At 33.6% G+C, this 24010-nt stretch overlaps 1 protein-coding gene across 1 annotated transcript in view; it reads right to left on the bottom strand.

Annotated features, from left to right (window-relative positions):
• Positions 1–6754: 6754 nt before the first annotated feature.
• The window catches only part of LOC139889599 (polycomb group protein EMBRYONIC FLOWER 2-like), a 51090-nt gene continuing 33834 nt past the window's right edge, over positions 6755–24010 (bottom strand). Inside the window, exons 13-22 of the mRNA XM_071872542.1 lie at positions 17404–17466; positions 17203–17324; positions 10726–10731; positions 7925–7982; positions 7615–7668; positions 7460–7513; positions 7317–7376; positions 7095–7135; positions 6877–6973; positions 6755–6799 (exon numbers count right to left, since the gene is read on the bottom strand). Coding sequence (XP_071728643.1) covers positions 6755–6799; positions 6877–6973; positions 7095–7135; positions 7317–7376; positions 7460–7513; positions 7615–7668; positions 7925–7982; positions 10726–10731; positions 17203–17324; positions 17404–17466 — 600 coding nt within the window. The remainder of the gene's footprint in view (positions 6800–6876; positions 6974–7094; positions 7136–7316; positions 7377–7459; positions 7514–7614; positions 7669–7924; positions 7983–10725; positions 10732–17202; positions 17325–17403; positions 17467–24010) is intronic.

Raw genomic sequence — 24010 nt, 5'->3', positions numbered from 1 at the left:
TCCTAACCATGAGAAGGATTTATCTCGTAAAATGGGAGGGCACCATGCAAATTAGCTGGATAAGACTAATGAATCAGATCCCCAGAAAGGATAATCTCCTTAAAGATTAAAAATCAGCTTTTAAGCCTGATATTACTCAATCCTAGAGATTGACCTTAAAGATTGAGAATTCAAACTCATGGAATTCAATGATATCTAAACTCGAGCTTAAACGAGAAAATATTTTGATCAAAATTACAAACCGATTTGTTTTCTGAAAACCCTATTTTCAAAGCGTTCATTACCATTGAACGTAAAATCCTAGGAATTCACCTGGAATTCATTAGGTCACCTGAACCAAATCGGGTGTCAACCATAAGAACGGTGGTTGCATAGCATGGTCAAAGACAAGACCTTGTGCCAGACCGAAAAATTATAAGGGTGAGCTTTACTATTGCTCCTACCAAGGATAGTAATTGCGTCCGACACGTTATAGACCATAATCAAATACATGTCATTAGACATTGCCTTAACAGTTGCTTGTTCAACGCTTTCCTTTACAACCGGACGGTAGTTTACCGAAAGGTAATATACGGAGCAAGTAAACTGGACGTGTTGCTTCCCAAATACAAGGTTAGCAAGTGGGTGACACAAAACCGCAAGTTTTGAGCTAAAATTTTCAAATCTGAAACCCACCAAACCCACAAAAATATTTTGCAAACACCGGTAAAGGGTTATTCCGGAAAACTTATCTAGGGTAAAAACTAGATTTAATTTTCAAAAGATCAAATGTTTTCATAAAGATCCAATTTCCTTAATGGATCTAAATTTTTATAGTCATGTGGGACTGTAAACCATATCGTTACTACCATTGTTTATACCACCGTATAGAAATCACTGATGTACAAAGTGTGAAGAATAAAGAAGTGATTCTAGTATTTCAAGACGATATTGCTTGAGGACAAGCAACGCTCAAGTGTGGGAATATTTGGTAATGCTAAAAACGAACATATATTTCATAGCATTATTCCTCAAGAAAGACAAGCTTTTAGTTGCAATTGTTCTATTTACAAGTGATATTCGTTTAAATAATAAAAGGTGAAGACAAAAGACAGATTCGACGAATTGAAGACGCAAACAACCAAAAAGCTCAAAAGTACAAAAGACAATCACAGAGGTTCCAATTATTGATAAGAAACGTCTCGAAATTACAAGAGTACAAGATTCAAAACGCAAAGTACAAGATATTAAATTGTACGCAAGGACGTTCGAAAATCCGGATCCGGGACCAGAGTCAACTCTCAACGCTCGAAGCAACGGACTAAAAATTACAAGTCAACTATGCACATAAATATAATATAATATTTAAATAATTCTTATAATTATTTAATATATTATATTTATATTAAAACCGTCGGCAAGAAAGACTCCAAAAGGGACTGAGCTGTAATTTCAATCTCCGCGACTCGCGGAGTTTGAAGGCCAAAAGGGCCGCGAGTCGCGGAGCCTCAAGTTTTGAAACTCCCTATAAAGCCAACCGAATTCTGAGCATTTTAATCATCATATATCCATCCATCTCTCTATCTATATCGTAAAATATATATATATATATATATATATATATATATATATATATATATATATATATATATATATATTTATAATTTATATTTTAATTTTAATTATAATTCTAATAATAAGGGTATGTTAGCGAATGTTGTAAGGGTGTAAGTCGAAATTCTGTCCGTGTAACGCTACGCTATTTTTAATCATTGTAAGTTATGTTCAACCTTTTTAATATTAATGTCTCGTAGCTAAGTTATTATTATGCTTATTTAATCCGAAGTAATCATGATGTTGGGCTAATTACTAAAATTGGGTAATTGGGCTTTGTACCATAATTTGGGTTTGGATAAAAGAACGACACTTGTGGAAATTAGACTATGGGTTATTAATGGGTTTTATATTAACTAAACAATACCTTGTTAATTTAATATACAAACTTATAATTCGACGTATTTATATATTACCATATACACTCGATCGGACACGATGGGCGGGGTATTTATATGTACGAATAATCGTTCATTTAACCGGACACGGGAATGGATTAATAGCCACTAGAATAATTAAAACAGGGGTGAAATTATGTACAAGGACACTTGGTATAATTGATAACAAAATATTAAAACCTTGGGTTACACTCAGTCGACATCCTGGTGTAATTATTAAACAAAGTATTAAAATCTTGTTACAGTTTAAGTCCCCAATTAGTTGGAATATTTAACTTCGGGTATAAGGATAATTTGACGAAGACACTCGCACTTTATATTTATGACTGATGGACTGTTATGGACAAAAACCAGACGGACATATTAAATAATCCAGGACAAAGGACAATTAACCCATGGGCATAAAACTAAAATCAACACGTCAAACATCATGATTACGGAAGTTTAAATAAGCATAATTCTTTTATTTCATATTTAATTTCCTTTATTTTATATTTAATTGCACTTCTAATTATCACATTTTTATTATTATTGTAGTTAATTGCACTTTTAATTATCGTACTTTTTAATTATCGCAAGTTTATTTTATCGCATTTTTATTATTTGCAATTTCATTATCGTTATTTACTTTACGCTTTAATTTAAATCTTGTATTTATTTTTAATATTTTACATTTGGTTTTAACTGCGACTAAAGTTTTAAAATCGACAAACCGGTCATTAAACGGTAAACCCCCCCCCCCCCCTTATAATAATAATATTACTTATATATATTTGTATTTTTATAAAAGTAAACTAATATAGCGTTAAGCTTTGTTTAAAGATTTCCCTGTGGAACGAACCGGACTTACTAAAAACTACACTACTTTACGATTAGGTACACTGCCTATAAGTGTTGTAGCAAGGTTTAAGTATATCCATTCTATAAATAAATAAATATCTTGTGTAAAATTGTATCGTATTTAATAAGTATTTCCTTGTAAAATTTAATAGTATTTTATATACACCTCGCGAAACATCAGCCGCTAGCTGAATTCTCTTACAACAACAGTTATCATTCGAGTATTAATGCCGCACCTTTTGAAGCATTGTATGGCCGCAAATGCCGTTCTCCTATTTTTGGGCTGAAGTAGGCGAAAAGCAAATCACCGGACCCGAGGTAGTCCATGAAACAACCGAGAAAATTGTCCAAATTCAAGCGAGACTTAAGGCAGCCCACGATCGCCAAAAGAATTATGCCGACCTAAAACGTAAAGACTTCGAATTCAATGTGGGTGACCGTGTAATGTTGAAGGTCGCACCTTGGAAAGGTGTGATCCGTTTTGGAAAGCGCAGAAAGTTAAACCCGCGATACATTGGTCCTTTTGAAATCTTGGAGCGTGTTGGACCCGTTGCTTACCGTTTGGATCTTCCGACTCAGTTGAGCGCAGTTCACCCTACTTTTCACGTGTCGAATCTGAAGAAATGTCTTGCCAAACCAGAACTTGTCATCCCTCTCGATGAACTTACGATTGATGACAAACTTCACTTTGTGGAAGAACCTATCGAAATCATGGACCGTGAGGTTAAGACTTTGAAGCACAATAAGATTCCAATTGTTCGAGTCCGATGGAATGCCAAACGTGGACCTGAGTTTACCTGGGAACGAGAGGATCAAATGATGCAGAAGTATCCTCACCTTTTCCCGACTTCAACACCTGCCTCAGCTTAAATTTCGGGAAGAAATTTCCATTAACAGGTGGGTAATGTAACGACCCGACTTTTTCGACTTGCTTTTGTGCCTTGTGTTTTAGCGAAAATGCGTATTTGTGCGTACTGTGCTACATGTTTATACTCTGGAATCTTTATACACATGGCCTACTTTCATTTATGTATTAAAATGTACCTTTAAGTACGTAGGATACTTAACTTGATCACCGGAAACCTTTATGACCGTTAGTGTCACTTGACGTTACGAACAAACTACGTACTGCGTACACGTTTAACTTTTGTCGTAATCGGAATATTATGACTACGAAATCTTAATTATTATTTTATAATAATAATTATTTGGGTTTATGGATGCTTAATTACGCGTAGTAATTTACTTATGCTTACTAGTTAGTCTTGTTGGACTTTCTACCTTGTTGAGCCTTAGCCCACCCTACACTAGTTAGTGGACAATTTAATTAGCCCAATTATTATTAGCTAGTGACCCATTAATATGTAAGACAAATGCCCATTTATTAGAGGGAACATACTAGCATTTATGTCAAGTATTATCCTTAATGTTGCATGGGATCTCAACATAAGCACCAACTTTAGACAACCATTAACCAAAAAGTAAAAGTTTGTCTCCCTTGTCCCACCCCCCACCCATACCCATGGCCACATACCCCCTCCCTCACCCCATCCACCTATAAATACAAGCCTCATTCCATCCATTTTACACTTGCTTTCATTTGTAATTCACACACACTCACTCTCTAATTCTCTCTCTAGTCCTTCCCTCTCTAAAAAGTGTAAGTATTGATTTTTCTTCTTCTTCTTCCTCTCTCTCTCTCTCACAAATTCATCATCATCATCATCATCATCATGGGTCTAGCTTTTTAGCTTTGATCTTGATTACATCTTGTAGATTCAAACTTAGATTTGAATCCTTCAAGAACATGGAAGATTCAAGCTTTCTAGCTTTGAATCTTCACCTACTTTGTAGATCTATATTTTTTTTAACTTTAATCTTGCTATTTTGTTATAAAGATTCAAACTTGTGTTTGTAATCTTCATGTAACTTAAAGATCCAAGCTTTATGCTTCAAGATCTTCAAGAACAACCAAGATGCAAGCTTTCTAGCTTGAATCTTCATATCTTTTGTTGGATCGATCTAAGTTTTCTAACTTATGATCTCATTATTTTGTTATAAAGATCAAAACTTGTGTTTATGGTATTCATATAACTTAAAGATCTAAGCTTTATGCTTCAAGTTCTTCAAGAACACTAAAGGTTCAAGCTTTCTAGCTTTGTGACCTTATAACTTGTGTGAAAAGGATCCAAGCTCTCTAGCTTAGGGTTCCATCACTTCATTTGACTTAGATTATGTTCATACTTGTTTGATTGAGGTAAATTTTGTAGCTTTAGTTGTAAATGTAACTTGAAATTGTGTTAAGACTAAGGATATGATGTAACCTTGGTTCATCATCCATCTAAGACTCTTAAATGAGTTGTGTTCTTACTTGGTCTTAATATATTGTGTGTTTATGGTAGAATCTTGGTCAAGGTGATGCTAACCCATCAACGAGTTGTACACTTGAAGCTACAAGCATCAAGGATGAGAACCGTGATGAGCATCAAGCACTAAGAACCCCACCAGAGCACCTTGCTTACTGTTTTTGGGATCTGATCAGACTACCTGGGCTACTGGAAAGCTGATTTTCAGTTAGTTCGGTTTGAGTAGATGATTTTCCGTTTAGACCTCGTCTTAATCCGAGTTACGGTTTAGGATTTATGGCCTTCCGAAAGTCACTACACCCTATTAACGTTGTGCTGAAATTTCTGACCTACTAGCACTTATACCGTCGCCACGGTCAAAAGAAGACGAGTTAGGTTTTGAAAATTGGTCATCGGTTAGGGGACTCATATACGGAGCCATATCCACTGATTACGTGTCTTTTCGATTTACTTAGAGGTCGTAACAGCTGACCGAAGTCAGCCTATTATTTTGATCTCTATTCTTGTCAAACTTACTTAGCTTTTATGATGATAAACGATGATGATGATGACACTTAAACTTATTTTATGCACTATTAGAACTTATGAGGATAACACACTGACCTAATAACCTTTGACTTAGGTTGACGACCTTTCGGACCGACTTACTACTTGCATACTTTCATTATCGACTTTACCGCTCTTATCACTGTGAGTTATAGCATCCCTTTTTACTTTAACTATTTTGGGACTGAGAATACATGCGCTTTTTACGTTTTACATACTAGGCACGAGTACTTAAACTTTATATATGTTCGGGTTATACAACGGCATAAATTTTCCCCTTAGCTCGGTAACGTTTAGTCATTGGTTTTTGAACCGGTGAATGCGAATCTTAGATATGGATCCATAGGGTTTGACATCCCCACTCGGGCTAGTCGCGCTAGCATTTAACGGGTGTTTAATACTTCGTAAACATACGCACTCGCCAAGTGTACTTTTAGGGGGTTATAAACGTTAAGTTAGTTACCAAGTGCCCATGGTTAAACATATACTTTTCATACTGTATTGGAACACTGAAATCTCGTGGCCTACCTTACATTACTGTTACAACTTAAACTATAGCTCACCAACATTATTGTTGACGTTTTTAAGCATGTTTTCTCAGGTGCTTAGAGGTTTGTTGCTTCCGCTGTTTAGACTTGCTGTGCTAGAATTCCGCTGCATAATCTTAGAGATGTCTCAATCATGGAACTTTTCTTTTGCATTCGTAGTTTATGTTATTTTCAAATAATGGCTTTGTAACGACCTTTGTGTCACGTTATCTTTTGTAAACGCTATGTCTTTTATGACTGCAAAACTGGTTTTCAAATAGCATGTAGTACTTGACCGTGTAAAGATCCTGTTGTTGACGAATCGTACACGATGGTTTTGTACGGGGCGTCAGGGTTAACGGCGTCAGGGCGTCAGATTTTATGCCAAATCACATGACACATTAGTTTTGGAGGCGTCAAATTTCGAAAATGACGCTGCGTATTAATTAAATCAGGCAATACAAACAAACATCCAGTTCTACGATCAATACTTATCAGCCAATGAAACACCACCAAACGAATATCCAAACTCATCCACAGAAGCACAAAAGCAAGTAATAAATAAACAAAAGAAATTAAAATAGCTCTCTTGTTTTAAAGGCAAACCTGAGTCCAAGTTGGTTTCCTGCGTCTCATGGGCCTATGGCTGTGATTTGCATTTGGAGTTCGGCATTTTGGTTTCCTGCGTCTCATGGGCCTATGGCTGTACCCATATTACTATATTAGTAAACTATCATATTATATTATATTATATTACATTACAGTTTAAATAATAACTCGAACTATATTCTAACTTGTAGCAGAGGAAAGCATTTTTAACTTACCAAAACGAGAATGCCTCTTCTGTGGGACTAACACCGCCAAACTGAGCAGCGAAAAGGGGAAAAGAGTGTTACACACATAGTAGTACAAAATTTCCACCAAGTTCAAATAGAGATAAATAATATTGAATATTTGGAAACCGGAGACACAAAAGAATGACCAGCATAGGTAATTTTTTATAAGAGTATATACTACTATATACGACTTGATGATCCTATACTTACGCCGTATTTTTCTACATTAATCTTCACAGATACATTTACGACTTGATAATCTTCATTTACCTACATATAAGTAACAGAAATGTGACTGTAATATGTATGAACTATGGTTAAAAATGGCAACAAGATTTAAGTTTGTTACCAACCAAGAACTCAAAGCGAAATAGATCATGTGATGCGGTCAAGTGATATTTCAGATCCTGAAAACATCAAGATCAAGATAATCGTAAAATGATCTCACTAAAAAAATAGGTCAAGTGCATTAAGAAATAGCATAAACAAAAGCTCAGACCATATATACCTTAAAACTTGCACATTTCATCAAGCAGAATGCACACGTATAATTTTCAGTAACAGCGAATTTGAACAAGTAACTAAGCTTCAAAAGACACCGAAAATGCCAAAGAAATTGTACGAAGAATTATCAGATACAGACAAGTAACTAGGCATGTTGTGACTAGCATCTTTCAAGTCATAATTATTTTCACAATGAAAATTAATAACCTTTGAACAGATATCATAAGTTTTCTGAAATAGTCAAGTACGTGACACCACCTAGTAATCGAATATGTACAATTCAATGCAACTAATGTGGAAAATACTCCCATACCTTCAGTCTTCTGCATTGTATCATTGTAGTACTTGAAGTTGAAAATGACCTTTCCAGCTCTTATCGCGACAGTAAATGCAGAAAATTAGAATTACAATTCGAAAAGCAAGGAATGTTATTTTTGTTGTAATAAAAAAAAATCAAAAGAACCAAAAGAAACAAGGTTGATAATGCCAAATTGGGGAACCAAATAACCAAACCGAAAAAGATAAAAAGAAGAAACAAAGGGAGATTAAAGACAATATACATAAACACTATAAGCAGTATCAATAAGTCGACAATAACACTGTAGGATTTGTGTGCAAGATACAACATATAACTATATGGCTAAATTTATTTGAGCATTCGGGGTCACACACATATACACCTAGACGTCAAATTAAATCTATATACATATGATGTATATTTACTACTTGAGTAACGGAACAAATTGAATGCTTGTTTTGATTTGAATTAATTAATTAATTGTGGATTAATTAATTTCTCAATGATTATAACTTTAATAGTTGATCAACTAATACATGATCATTTTGTTGTCAAATAAATGGGATTAGTTGGTGTCCACTTAAAAAAAGCTAAAGTTAAAGCAAAAGCAAAAGCTAAATAATTGATGAGCATTTTTTTATGATGGAATTTGAGAATTGGTGATATGCCAACAAATTATATATGTGTTGTTTTTGGTGGTGTTACGGATAGCACAAAAACAAATCAAAAGAAAACCTCAATATTACTTCTTATTATTTGCTTTATAAAACAAAACACATACAAGCTTATATTTTTGGGTGACATTCTAAACACAATCATACGGAGTACTACTTGTTATAATTATTATTACAATAATTTGATTATTGGTAATACGTTACTTGGGGTTTGGACTAGCATCCATTGGCGTCGTTTGAAGTGTAGTGTGGACTATCCAAAGAGACGGTCATACTATTGATCGTAAGTTTCTCTCATACAATCCATTTCTTCAGGAAAGGTATATCGTTTAACTCCTCTTGTGAATTTATATATTATGACAATTACTAGTGGTGTAATTGAATCTTGTTGGAACCGTCAATCGTGTGCATGTTTTGTAATAATAAGTTTATTTTAACTATCTGCTGCGTTAATCTGAATGAAAAGTATACACGATTTTCCATCAGTGGTATCAGAGCCAGGTTTTACACCATTTTAATTGTCACGTGATTTTCTCAGATCTAGTTTTGTGAGATGGTAAAAAGTAAAACTTTTTTTTTACAATTTCAACATGTTTGTTTTAAATTAAATCTCATGACGCACAAATAAGATCTGAAAAATATCACTGTTATAAATTTTGAATTTATTTATTATGGCTTGAATAATTGTTGTTTATTTCATTCCATGGTTGTACACATGCATTGTAACCATGGACAAGCCATATGTAGTTTTTAATAATGTAGTTATTAGAATTGTGATTGCACACATAGCCCATAATGCCCCGGCCTATGTATGATTGTTGTGATTGTTGATTACAGCAATATTGTGTCATGTTGATTATTTGTATTATAAGGCCATTTTGAAGTCAAAATTGTATTATATTTATTTTCCATTTTCATAGTATTGTATTTAAGTTTATTTCAATTTGTAAAAGTACTAGTTTAGTTGTATTTTCAAATTTAAATAAATGTAACAAGATGAAGATTGAAGATAAAATACATGCTTTTGGCTTAGAAGATGGCGAACAGGTCAAGTTGACAACAATGGCGTTTGTCAAGTTTTCACTTGATTCTTGAATCAAGTGGGAGCTACGATATTACCCTTAGTTTGACCTCTTGATCCCATGTCGGCTCATGGGATCAAGCATAGGATTTTTGGGCTAGGCTATGTGTGTGTGATGCATGGTATGGTTGTGTTTTATTTTTACGCATTTATATTTAATTGTTGATTATAATATATGCTAAATGTTTTTTGATGAAAACATCAAATAAAACTAGTAAAGAGTTTCAAAGGTTAAAATTGATGATTTTAAAAAGTTAAACTCTAACGAGTTTAAAGTTAAATATTTTTTGAAACTCAAATAATATATATGAGCAACATCTTTTAAAAATGTTTTAAAATGATACACAGTGTGTATTTGTTATTTTTTTTTTATAAAATAAAATAACAAACTTGACGCATAAACACGATCGACATATATAAAATTGGTTAAAATGTTTTTTAACAAATTGTAGCGAATCTTGTGTGCATGCATTATTCGTTAACACAAACATTTTTAAAATACCCGTCAAATTTAAGTCATGCCATCCAATGAGCTTGCAAACACTCCTCGTTATTTTTTGATTACGGTGAGACCTAATCGAATTATAGCCACGAGGTGAATTTTCAGTTACGAGTGAGACTAGGCTGAATTTCCACTGTTTCCAAATTGGACGACTTAATCGTATTCACGGTGAGACCTGAGATCGAGGCAAGGATGGGACAAACATGCCAATAGATAATAGTGGTTTGTTAGACTACACATATCTCAGGGTCCCATAAAGATCTAAGAGTTGCATTTGTGATGCAATTGGTACTCGCTACCTACCAGTAGACTCTATAACTGCTAGCTGATCAACAGATGTAGTTATGGAACCTCTATGTGGATCTTAGGCTTTCGTAAATTAATTGTTTTTAAATATATTAAAACTTGGGTAATTAATTTATTAAAGTACAATATCGAAAATACTAAAATTGAATCTTGTTCTCTTGTAGATGTCAAACAATCAAAACGTAAACCAAATCAACCTCCGTTCTTTGTTGGAGAAGGAGAAACTTAATGGTTCAAACTTTCTCGATTGGCACCGCAACCTGAGAATTGTTCTCAAATTTGAAGGGAAGTTGAACAAAATTGAAGAACCCTTACCCGAAGCTCCTCCTGAGACAGCTACTGCTGCTCAAAAGAATGCTTATCAGAAGTTGTTTGATGAGCAAGAGAAGATAGCTTTAATCATGCTTGCTAGTATGACTTCTGACCTCCAAAAGGAAATGGAAGATCGTACAGCATATGATATGATGACTGAGCTGAAAAATATGTTTCAGAAACAGGCTAGTCAAGAGTTATATGAAACTTATAAGCTTCTTCAAACATGCAAAATGGAGGAGGGTCAATCAGTGAGTTCTCATGTCTTAAAAATGAAAAGCTACATTGACCGATTGGAAAAACTTGGAACTACCTTGCCGCCTAACTTGGCCGTGAACACGGTTTTGGTTTCACTACCAAAATCGTATCACCAATTTGTGATGAATTACAATATGCAAGGTTGGGAGAAATCTCTGGCAGAGGTGCACTCGATGCTCAAAACTGCTGAACAGGATATTCCATATAAGGTTTCCAATCCAGGTGTCCTTATGATTAGGGAAGGTAGAGTGAGAAAGAATAAGCCAAAAACTTGGGGAAAAGGAAAAGGCAAGTCAATTGCTAAGAAAAAGATTCCACCACCTCCCAAGAAAGAAAACCCAGCGAAAGACGCCGAATGTTTCCACTGTGGAAAAGTTGGCCACTGGAGGAGGAACTGTCCTTCCTACCTATCTGAGTTGAGAAAAGGCAAAGCTGGCCAGACTAGCAAATCAGGTATATTTCATATACAGTTATATACTTTTTCTAGTGATTCCTGGATTTTTGATACTGGTTGTGGTACTCACATCTGTAACAATATGCAGGGAATGAGAAGAAGTAAGAGACTGAAGAACAACACACTAGACTTAAGAGTGGGCAATGGGGCTCGAGCTGCAGTCGAAGCTATTGGCACCTATGAGCTTACTCTACCTAGTGGTCTTATTGTTTTGTTGGAACAATGTCATTATGCTCCTAGTATTACGAGCAATGTAATTTCAGTTTCTCTTTTGAAAAATGTTGGTTTTGAACTTACATTTACGCACTTTGGTATTTCAGTTTCTAAGAATAATGTATTTTATTTTAATGCTATTCCACGTGATGGCATTTTTGAAATTGATATGCATGGTGTAATTTCAAATAATAATTCTGTATATACATGTACTGCCAAACGAGTCAAGAAAGACTTGAATAATACATATCTATGGCATTGTCGTCTTGGTCATATAAACAAACAACGCATTTCAAAACTCCAATCTGATGGGATTTTGGAATCAACTGGCTCTGAGTCATTTGATGTATGCGAGTCATGTTTATGTGGAAAGATGACAAAGGCTCCTTTCTCCGGTTTAGGTGAAAGAGCTAAAGATCTTTTAGGACTAATACATACTGATGTATGTGGCCCTTTTAGAACTATGTCTAGAAATGGTGAAACATACTTCGTTACATTTACTGATGATTATAGTAGATATGGTTATGTTTACTTGCTGAAACATAAACATGAAGTTTTTGAAACGTTCAAAATCTTCCAAAATGAAGTAGAGAATCAACTTGGAAAGACCATTAAAGCCCTTCGTTCTGATCGGGGAGGGGAATATATGAGTCAAGAGTTTTTGGACCACCTGAAGAATTGTGGGATTGTCTCACAATTCACTCCACCTTATACACCACAGCACAATGGTGTGTCGGAGCGGAGGAATCGAACTTTACTTGATATGGTTCGATCTATGATGAGTCTAACTACTCTACCGATGTCTTTTTGGGGTTATGCATTAGAGTCTGCTGCACGCATACTCAATATGGTTCCAACCAAGAAGGTAGATAAGACACCATATGAGTTATGGCATGGAAAGAGTCCTAAGTTGTCTTATTTGAAAGTCTGGGGTTGTGAAGCGTATGTGAAACGTGACACTTCAAACAAGTTAGAACCCAGAGGTATCAAATGTCACTTTGTGGGATACCCAAAGGAAACAATGGGTTACTACTTTTACTACCAAGCTGAAAACAAAGTGTTTACTGCTCGGTTTGCTGAATTCTTTGAAAGAGATCTTCTCTTACAAGAAGTCAGTGGGAGTAAAGTAGATCTTGAAGAAATTCAAGAATCACAAGGTAACATACCTTTTGAAGGCACTAGTTATCCACACGTTGAAGCTGAGCACATTGTTGATGAGCCAGAACGTGTTGCACCTATAATTCGTAGATCTAGTAGAACTCCTCATCGACCTGAGAAGTTAAATCTTCTGATTAATTCAGATGAATCTCATCTAGGGGATTATGATGAACCCTCTAGCTACCGTGAGGCCATATCAGGTTTAGAATCTGAAAAATGGGGAGATGCTATGAATACAGAGATGCAGTCCATGAAAGAAAATCAAGTATGGGACTTGATTGATCTTCCACCCAATTGTAAACCAGTTGGGTGTAAATGGGTCTACAAGAAGAAGGCTGACATGGACGGTAATGTAAACACTTTTAAGGCTCGATTGGTGGCAAAAGGTTATACTCAAACTCAAGGAATTGATTATGAGGAAACTTATTCACCAGTCGCGAGCATTAAGTCAATTAGGATACTTATTGCCATAGCAGCTTTTCATAATTATGAAATATGGCAAATGGATGCGAAAACCGCTTTCCTAAATGGCGACCTAAGTGAGGACGTATATATGGTTCAGCCGGAAGGGTTTGTAAATCCAAAGCATCCTAATAAAGTATGCAAGCTTCTAAAATCCATTTATGGATTAAAGCAAGCATCCAGGAGCTGGAATCTTAAGTTTGATCAGAAAATCAAAGAGTTTGGTTTTTCTCAAAACCAAGATGAGCCCTGTGTTTACATTAGAGCTAGTGGGAGCAAAGTTGTCTTCTTGATCTTGTATGTTGATGACATACTACTTATTGGAAATGACATTCCAACTTTGCAAGATGTCAAATCTTGGCTTGGAAAATGTTTTGCCATGAAAGATCTTGGAGAAGCTAAGTATATTTTAGGAATCAGGATCTATAGAAATAGATCCAAAAGGCTTATTGGTTTGAGTCAAAGTACATACATTGACAAAATCTTACGAAGATTTAACATGCAAAACTCCAAGCGCGGAGCATTGCCCATGCAAAAGGGCATAACCTTGAGCAAGTCTCAAAGTCCTATCACACCTGATGAGATAAGACGAATGAAATGTGTTCCTTATGCTTCAGCTATAGGATCCATTATGTATGCTATGTTATGTACTAGACCTGATGTCTCGTTAGCTTTGAGTTTGACGAGTCGTTATCAACAGAATCCAGGTGAAGAACATTGGATTGCTGTTAAGAGCATTCTTAAGTATTTGCGGAGAACTAAAGATATGTTCTTGGTTTACGGTGGTTTGGAAGAAGAGTTGAGTATTAGATGTTATACAGATGCTAGCTTCCAAACTGATCGAGATGATTCCCGATCCCAGTCAGGGTATGTCTTTGTCATGAATGGCGGGGCAGTTGATTGGAGAAGCTCAAAGCAGACCACAGTTGCACAGTCTACAACGGAAGCAGAATACATTGCTGCTTCAGAAGCTGCTCAAGAAGCTGTCTGGATTAGGAAGTTTATTGCTGAACTCGGAGTAGTTCCCAGCATTGAATCCCCTATGGAAATGTACTGTGATAATTCAAGTGCTATTATACTTGCGAAAGAATCACGTGTACGTAAAGGTAGCAGACACATTCTTCGAAAGTTTGACTACATTCAAGAAGTCGTTGAGAGGAATGATATTAGTATTCTTAAGGTTCATACAGATGATAATGTGGCTGACCCGTTCACGAAGCCCATGACACACAACAAGCATGATGATCATGCTAGTAGTATTGGACTTCGTTATGCTGCTGATCTTTTTAATTTGTAATTTAGTATTTGGATATTTTTGGAACATTAAACAGTTTTATCATAATGAATTGATATATTGATGGTATGATCATTTTCATTTATATCACTATGTTCTATATTAGCATGTTTAATCCATGAGTAATTGTTGATTATTCAAAATCTCCATAATCGATCATGTTATGGGAATAACATGAATTAAGATTAATATGAAGTTTTGGTTTATATTTATTGATGATAAATAGTTAACTTGTAGAGACCAAAATTTATATGTATTCATTGATGATGAATATTGGAATGACCCAACCGAGATATCACTACATGGATGGTTGTCAGTAGTGAATCTTTTAGTGATTATGTTTTTATGTCCTTAGACTTGAGATGCACGCCGGTTTTGATGTGTGAAATATTGTACTTTGATATGGTTAAATGCTGTCCTGAATAAGGCTGTAATAAAGGCCATTATTGGGTATATTGTAAAGCTCGTGAGAGACACGTGTATGCAATATAGGATTTGTTCCTCCAAAATGTTTGGAGTTAGATACTTTTGAGCTCCTCGATGAATGAATAAGATATTTGTGTGGCCGCACTCAGATGTAATTAAGATGATACTTAATTAATTTGGTGATCTAATTCAGTTCTAAGATCGAGAAATAAAATTGTTAAACAAATGAGAATGACCGATGATCCATATCTCAAGCTTAACTCAAGTATCTGAAACAAAAGGAGGAATGACATTTAACACTTACTATAAGCAGTTATGAGAAACTATCCTCACGTGAATTTAGGGACAATGGCGTGTTGCTAGACGCTATCCATTGTTTGTATAGTTACATAGGGTTGTACCATGCACAAGTGGGAGTCTGTAGGATTTGTGTGCAAGATACAACATATAACTATATGGCTAAATTTATTTGAGCCTTCGGGGTCACACACATATACACCTAGACGTCAAATTAAATCTATATACATATGATGTATATTTACTACTTGAGTAACGGAACAAATTGAATGCTTGTTTTGATTTGAATTAATTAATTAATTGTGGATTAATTAATTTCTCAATGATTATAACTTTAATAGTTGATCAACTAATACATGATCATTTTGTTGTCAAATAAATGGGATTAGTTGGTGTCCACTTAAAAAAAAAGCTAAAGTTAAAGCAAAAGCAAAAGCTAAATAATTGATGAGCATTTTTTTATGATGGAATTTGAGAATTGGTAATATGCCAACAAATTATATATGTGTTGTTTTTGGTGGTGTTACGGATAGCACAAAAACAAATCAAAAGAAAACCTCAATATTACTTCTTATTATTTGCTTTATAAAACAAAACACATACAAGCTTATATTTTTGGGTGACATTCTAAACACAATCATACGGAGTACTACTTGTTATAATTATTATTACAATAATTTGATTATTGGTAATACGTTACTTGGGGTTTGGACTAGCATCCATTGGCGTCGTTTGAAGTGTAGTGTGGACTATCCAAAGAGACGGTCATACTATTGATCGTAAGTTTCTCTCCTACAATCCATTTCTTCAGGAAAGGTATATCGTTTAACTCCTCTTGTGAATTTATATATTATGACAATTACTAGTGGTGTAATTGAATCTTGTTGGAACCGTCAATCGTGTGCATGTTTTGTAATAATAAGTTTATTTTAACTATCCGCTGCGTTAATCTGAATGAAAAGTATACACGATTTTCCATCAAACACTACATACGGTTGATAATATACCAAGTATATGCGGGGTCATAAAACAAACAGAAGTTATGCAACTCTTTCGGTAAGGATAGCTCACACATGTGAATCGAGATTTAACAGCATTTGACTATGTTGTTCATGCAAGTATGTAACACAGTGGCGGTTCTAAAGGTTAAGGTGCGGGGTTATGGGACCCCACTACTTTAAAAAAAATTTATACTATATACTCTTCAAAATGTATAGGACACCACTAAATTTAGTTATAGGACCTCATATATTTTTAAAATTTATGATTTTTTTAAAGGTAAACATAACCTTAAAAAATAATTAGCTTTGAAAAAAAAATTTAGCACCCCATTGGAATTTCATCCTAGAATCGCCACTGATGTAACATTGTACTTTAGGACACCAAATGAATGATCAACTCAAACCATCTTCATATTAAAGTAATAAACGATGGCATCTTTAATAAGAATCTAAGAGAATAAAAGCTAAGTTGGAAAAAAAATTCGCAACTCATTATGGTAAACGTAGGTGCGTGCATACAGAAGTAGAAAACTATGATTAAGAAAGTTAAGATATTAAGTTTCAGAAGATGTGGAGAAGAACCCAGAAGTAATTAAGATAACATTACTAGATTGTTCAGCTGGGAACACGAACCCGATTCAATACTTAACTTTAAAAGAGTGCTCTAATTAGCTTTCTGACGCCTTTTCAGATGTTACATTGTCTAATGTCATACATCGAAAACTAATCATAACATACAGAAACCAACAAACACGATATGACAATGGAAATTACCCAATTAATGATACAACTACAACAACAGAAAAAAGAAAACTCATAATAGAAAAGCTAGTTGTTGCACAAAAACCATAAATACCTTAAAATTTGAGGGAGGGAATCTTGAGGTATATCACTGTATGAATACAAATCGTATGCTGATATATCTTTCGCACCAAGCTCCTCTGCAGAGATGAAGACCGGTACCTGCTTCAATATACTCTTTGGCACCATAATAAAAATTTAATCAGCAGTTGGAATACATCATCAAAGTTAACCATATAGCTACAAGTAAACATACCACAGCTTCTGAATTGTGTGGAAACTTAAAGGACACATGTTTTTCGTCATCCAGACAGCTCAACTGCAAAAGCAGATAAACTTACTAAATCACGGATATATGTGTATCTAAGAATATAACACATTAAATAGTCAATGTGTCATGTTGACCAAACTTAATGTGACGATCGCTCCAAATTCATATGGACGAACACGTCATTAATCGATTTCATTGCGAGTTATTTGACCTCTATATGATACGTTTTATAAATATTGCATTCTTTTGAAAAGGCACGCCATAAATGAATATTTAAATCAGAGGTTTTCGACATCTGATGATTTCTACATATAGACAATCACCGTATATAATGGTTTACAATAATACATCCGTTGACAATGCAGTCAAAATAGGTACATGGTGATGGTTTTGTGAATGCAACGTTTCCTTGAAAAATATGTCATGTAAGACTCCATGCACATAGCTTGTCTATCATATAAGCAAACAGCGGAAGACTTATAGGGAACCTAAGAATAAACATGCTAACAAGTGTCAACACAAAGGTTGGTGAGTTCATAGTTTTAGTGTTTCGCATAAACTGTATATAAAAGTGGATCACAAGATTTCAGTTGTTTCATCCAAAAACGTTTATCAATAGATTCTACGTAACAGAGCAACCTGGTAACTAAACTTTAACGTTTTAATAAGTACCCCTGTTTAACATGCAACCAACATGTACAATACACGCAATCCAACGTGTACTAACCTCAAATAGCATACGTCTGTTTTATAGTTCAGGTTAGATTTTTCTATACCTGGAACAGACGGGGATGTCAAGCCCTATGGATCCATATACACCTATTCGCGCCCATCGGTTCTTATAACCGACAGTTACTAGTTACCAAAGCTAAGGGATTTTCGGTTCAACTCGGTGTAGAATTTAGTATGTACTTGTATCCATTGCGTTTAAAATAAAGTGCATGTATTCTCAGCCCAAAAATATATATTGCAAAAGCAATTAAAAAGGGAGCAAATGAAACTCACCTTAGCAGCAGATAAGGTCATTCACCAAAAAGTAACTGAAACTCGGAATGCAAAATAACCGTAGATCTCAACCTAGAGAACATATGTTGGTCAATAAATGTCTATCAAGCTAGGTCTGGTCATAGTGTATCACAATCCTAATGCTCGAGATTGACATACAAAAGTTATTCAAAGTCGTTTCAAAAAGTCAATTTTGACAATAGTTCAACAAAACGAGACATACCTTATATAAGGAGTTATTTACTCGGTTGGTAATATTCAAAAATTCATTTTATCAATCTCGTAAACAAGTTGTTTAAATCTTAATTGTAGATTCAAAAGCAATTTCAATTAACGTTAATCATAATTCAGTTGATCATATCTTTTAATCCGTTCATCGAAACTATTCGATATCTAAATGAAAAGTCATTGATTTTTCGCCAGCTTTCCAAAAACATGCATATCATATACCTTTTACCAGTAATATATGTATTTAATTTGTGATTCATCATAAACTGTTTAACGACAAAATTTAGCATACAAGCATGTATAAATATATATACTCGAGCACTAGACATGGATACACAATTAATATATAAAAGATAAAATATGAGTGCTTACGTATCAATATTGAGATTCAATATTGTAGGAAAGTACGTAGACGCAACGGAGATGATAAACACTAGGTTTGATTTACAAATATACCCCCGAACATTACCCATAACCTCCTGGGCAATAACCCATAATTTCCTTAGCTCTATCCCGCTTGAAAACCATTTTGAAAGTGACACACTCATAACCTCATCGTAGTATTTTATGTATAATACTACTAATAAAAATAATAAGATTAATAATAATAATATTAATCTTTATAATTATAATAATAATAATAATAATAATAATAATAATAATAATAATAATAATAATATAAATAGTAATTATAAACGAAGTATAGATAAATATATGTGTGTAATTGAACTGAAATCGTGCAATTTATAGAACCTTTTCTGAAAAAGCACCTCATGCGATCGCATGGGATTTGTGCTTCAAGGCCATGCGATCGCATGGCCCTCTGATCCAGCTCACAAACTTTTGTTTTCTTGTTTGTCGACATATTTATTTATTAATATATAATATATATAATTTATATTAAATAATTATATATTATATTATATTCTCGTGCATAGTTGACTTATAATTTTCATTCCGATGACTCGTACGTTATCACCCGACTTATGTCCCGGTTCCGGTTTCTCGAACGCATTTTCGTACGTTTAGAAAACTCGCAATTTACGTTTTGTGACTCGTACATTTGTCAAAATATAGTCTTAAATTAACAATAAACTATATCATTCAAAGTGTATCTTAAACTTTCGAGTGTTTTGGTCATTTACTTCTATAAATCATTGTCTCGCTATTTGTTAATATATATATAATAACAAATCGTTTTATGACCAAGTTAATATATATTCAACATTCATAAACACGTTTTAAATATACGTCGCAAGTTATTCATATAATTAATATTCCAACTTATCATATATATTCAAATAAATATTTAAACCAATAAGTTTAATGTACGGTATCCAACAATTAATACATTGTTAAGTTTTCAAGTTATAGTATATATATATGTATCTATATACATATAATTGTTCGCGAATCGTCAAGAACAACCGAAAGGTATTTGAATATATAAAAGTAGTTCAAAAATTTTGAGATTTAGTTTTACAGACTTTGCTTATCGTGTCAAAATGTTAATCATACAAAGATTAAGTTTAAATTTGGTCAGAAATTTCTGGGTCATCACAGTACCTACCCGTTAAAGAAATTTCGTCCAGAAATTTGAGTGAGGTCGTCATGACTAACAATAAAAATATTTTCATGACGTATATGTGTTGATAAATAGAGTTTTATCACCGTTGAATAATATGGATAAAACAATCCGATTATTCGAAGCGTATGAGAGAAGTTATCGTAAAAGAGTGAAATGAAAGAATAGATATCCGTCTTAACTTTTGACATAGTTACGATTGATTTTCGGAATTTAAGGAATAGAAAATCTTCATAATCTAAATAAGATTTGATTCTTCGAAATTTAAGGAAATTAAGATTTTCTTTAAATGCGTAATCTGCCTCGATTGCTATGCCTGATATTGTGCTATAAATTAACCACTTCCGTTTCATTATTTTCACCACTCCTATAATCTTCTTTCTCATTTCATACTTCCAAAAGATTGTGAAATGCTTCATCCAGTTCTGATTCTTGATATACTCCTAAGTTTTATATCTGTCATTCTTCTTTTTCATCTACCATCAGAGGAAGTTATTTTCTTCTAATATTACCTTGGAGTTATATTGTTTTTCATTCTCCCGTGTCTTTATATTGCTATACGCATTGATATACACGGTTTGTAATTTCGGGGTTGTTTTCGGGCTTTATATTTTCCATTATATTTCGGAGCTTCATGCTTTCGTTATAACGACCCTCATTTTTCCATTCTATATTTTTCCAATATTAAAAGCCCAAACAATATAATTAAAACTTAATGATTAAACTTTAATCAACAATTGTTAAGTGTTAAGAGTTAGAAAATATATTAATTAACTTTGTACAAAAATTGACAAGTTAATAAAAGATGAAAATAATAAACTTTTAGTCGACACTCACTGCTAATTAAAATTTATGCATTTATGTAATATTATAACTAATAACCTATAAGTAATAAATAAAAAGTGACATTTATATAAATAATAAAACAATTGGGAACTAAATATATACAAGTCATGAATTAGTAAAAAGAAAATAATACTTATCATGTAGTAAATGTAAAAATAATAATAATAATAATAATAATAATAGTAATAATAATGAGACTAAAAAAATCTTACATCCTTATGTTGACTAAAAATAAAGTGTAAACTAGTACATCCTTATGTTGACTAATTATAAACTAGTACCACCTATTGTTGACTAAAAATTATAAAACAAAATAAAATCATTAATTAGAACATCCTTATGTTGACTAACACTCTAATACTTGCACTATATAAACACTCCTAGACTCCTAGTTTCTCATTCACAAATCACACCAAAATCCTCTCTCAAAAACAATCTCTCCCTCTCCCTCTCTTGTGGTATTCGGATCTTCAAGCTTGTTCTTCGTGTTCTTCAAGAATCTTCAAGGAGTTCTTCAAGATTTTCAAGGCTTTGATCTTCCATCTTCATCGTGTTCATCTTTTCTTTGTTAATTATCTTGAATCTTCAAAGGTATAACATAAACCCTAAACTATTTACATAAACTTTAATCTTTGTTAATTCATATTCATATTATAAACTTGTTATTCATAAGTATATACATAAACACACCTAGATTTATATATACATATATACATGTAAAAAAATATATTTTTATATATATATACATATATATACGAATTATATATACATATACATATTAAAACCTTAAACCCTAATACTACTTATACTAGTACTTAACATGTATACACTATTACTATTACTAGCACCTATAACCTACTACTTATATTGTAGCACAAAAACATTTTGGGATATGTATTAGAGATGTATAGATCTTCGAACTTTCTTGACGAATGGTTTCTACGAGATTCTAGGCAGAGGGTTTGGATTTCCGATTTAAAGGGTCCTATGGCTCAAGCCCCTAGATCTAAATTAGCCATTCGAAGGGAAAGGGGTGATTGGAAGCTTATCTAATACAGCAAGTATCCTAAAATGGAAAACACTCATAAAAGTAGAAACTCTCTAGTCATAGAAACTTAGTAAAATAAGAAACTTTCTAAAAATGAAAACTTTATAAAAATAGTAACTTACTAGGAATAGAAACTTAGTAAAACAAACTATACTTAAACACATACTTAAACTTAAACATGGGCAAAACACTTAACTACTCTTAAATGTCAATAGGTTGACTTTCCTGCTCACTCGTTCAACTCTTTATTCCGAGGAATAACTCTCTCTCTACTTACTAAGGTGAATTCATAGCCCCACTCTTTATTGCTAGCAAACTTATTTAATTTATTTGGGATGAGACACATGCTGCTTTTACTATTTACAATTTAGACACAAGTACCAACTGCTAAAACTATGCTATACCCGGCTATGTCCGACTAAGTCCCTACAGTGATATTTTTAAGTGCTGCGGCATGCTTATTTATTGGGGGTAGGCCTATCGGGAGTAACGTCCCCGATACATTTGACCGCGATGTCTTTGTATTACTTAATAATGATTTAAACATGGTGATAAGGTACTGCCAACTTATCATCGGGGCAACAAAACGAACGTTTAGTCTAAATATCACGCACTGGCATAACTTTTTGATCCTGCGGGAGATCAACGTTACAAACTAAATCTTGTGGTCTAAAACAATGATAACTACTTTTGTTAAACCTATGAATTTCACTCAACTTTTTTGGTTGACACTTTAGCATGTTTTGTCTCAGGTGCTGTTTGATTCAAGCTTTCTTATCTACTACTTATGTGATGCTACTTGGACTTAGGATCAAGAGATATCGCATTTATTACCTCTGCATATGAACAATTACTTTTTCGTTATTTCCATTATTGTAACGACATTTCATTTTCCGCTGCGTACTTAATAAAGTTAAATTTTCTCATTTAGTATTGTTCTCGTATTATAATATGTTGGTTTATTTGATATTAGTAACGTTTCTTCCAGACCCTATTGGGAGGACGTTACAGATTGGTATCAGAGCATAACCAGGCTGTTATAGAGAACCAGGATTGTATTTTTATGTGTGCCTTACTTGCTAGCTAGGGTGCCTTAGCAATCTAGGAAACTATAACCTTTCCTGCCTTACACTTAAAGCACTTAGGATTGCCTTATAATCTTAACAATCATGCTTTACCAAACTTGACTTAAAGATTCTAATCAAAGTCTCTTTCCTAATGTAGGACTACAACTTTTCTTGACCATAGTGCCTTTAATTGTTGCCTTTAACTGTTAAATGCTACACTATACTTTAGAAACTTTACTTATCTTAGAATGCCGAGCTAATCTAAGAACTCTGCTCACTTTCCTGAGTACTATCCAATTACACCACTGCATCTAAATGCGACACAATGATTTCAGAAATTCTTGACATTCATAAGTCATCTATCATGGTTATGTGTATTACATATGTATTACATGAAATATTATCCTTGATTTTGAAACTCTTATAATTGTTACTACTCACACACAAACATATATAACTCCCTGTTATATCACGTACCTATATGCCTTATGCCTTTATGCATCGGTTTGTGAATCGAAAAATGTCATTGGGTTATCACAGTATACGAATTGAAAGTCTTTAATCAAAAGATTATTAGATTACATACTTATCACTTTATGATCTCGACACGTCATACTGCCATTATTAAAGTATAGACACATCATATCTTATTATATCTTATCGTATCTATCCCAATAGATTTTGTCTAACACTTTTCCTAAATTCCCTCCGTAAATTACGGAAATCTTTTTGCTATATACACGTATTCGAGGAGACGAATATATCATCCAGTATTCAACACTAATCTCATATCAAAAACCCTAATTCCAAACA

This window comes from Rutidosis leptorrhynchoides, chromosome 2 (genome assembly GCF_046630445.1).
Source record: "Rutidosis leptorrhynchoides isolate AG116_Rl617_1_P2 chromosome 2, CSIRO_AGI_Rlap_v1, whole genome shotgun sequence".
NCBI classification, from domain to species: Eukaryota; Viridiplantae; Streptophyta; class Magnoliopsida; order Asterales; family Asteraceae; genus Rutidosis; species Rutidosis leptorrhynchoides.
This window is presented reverse-complemented; position numbering and strand designations above follow the sequence as displayed.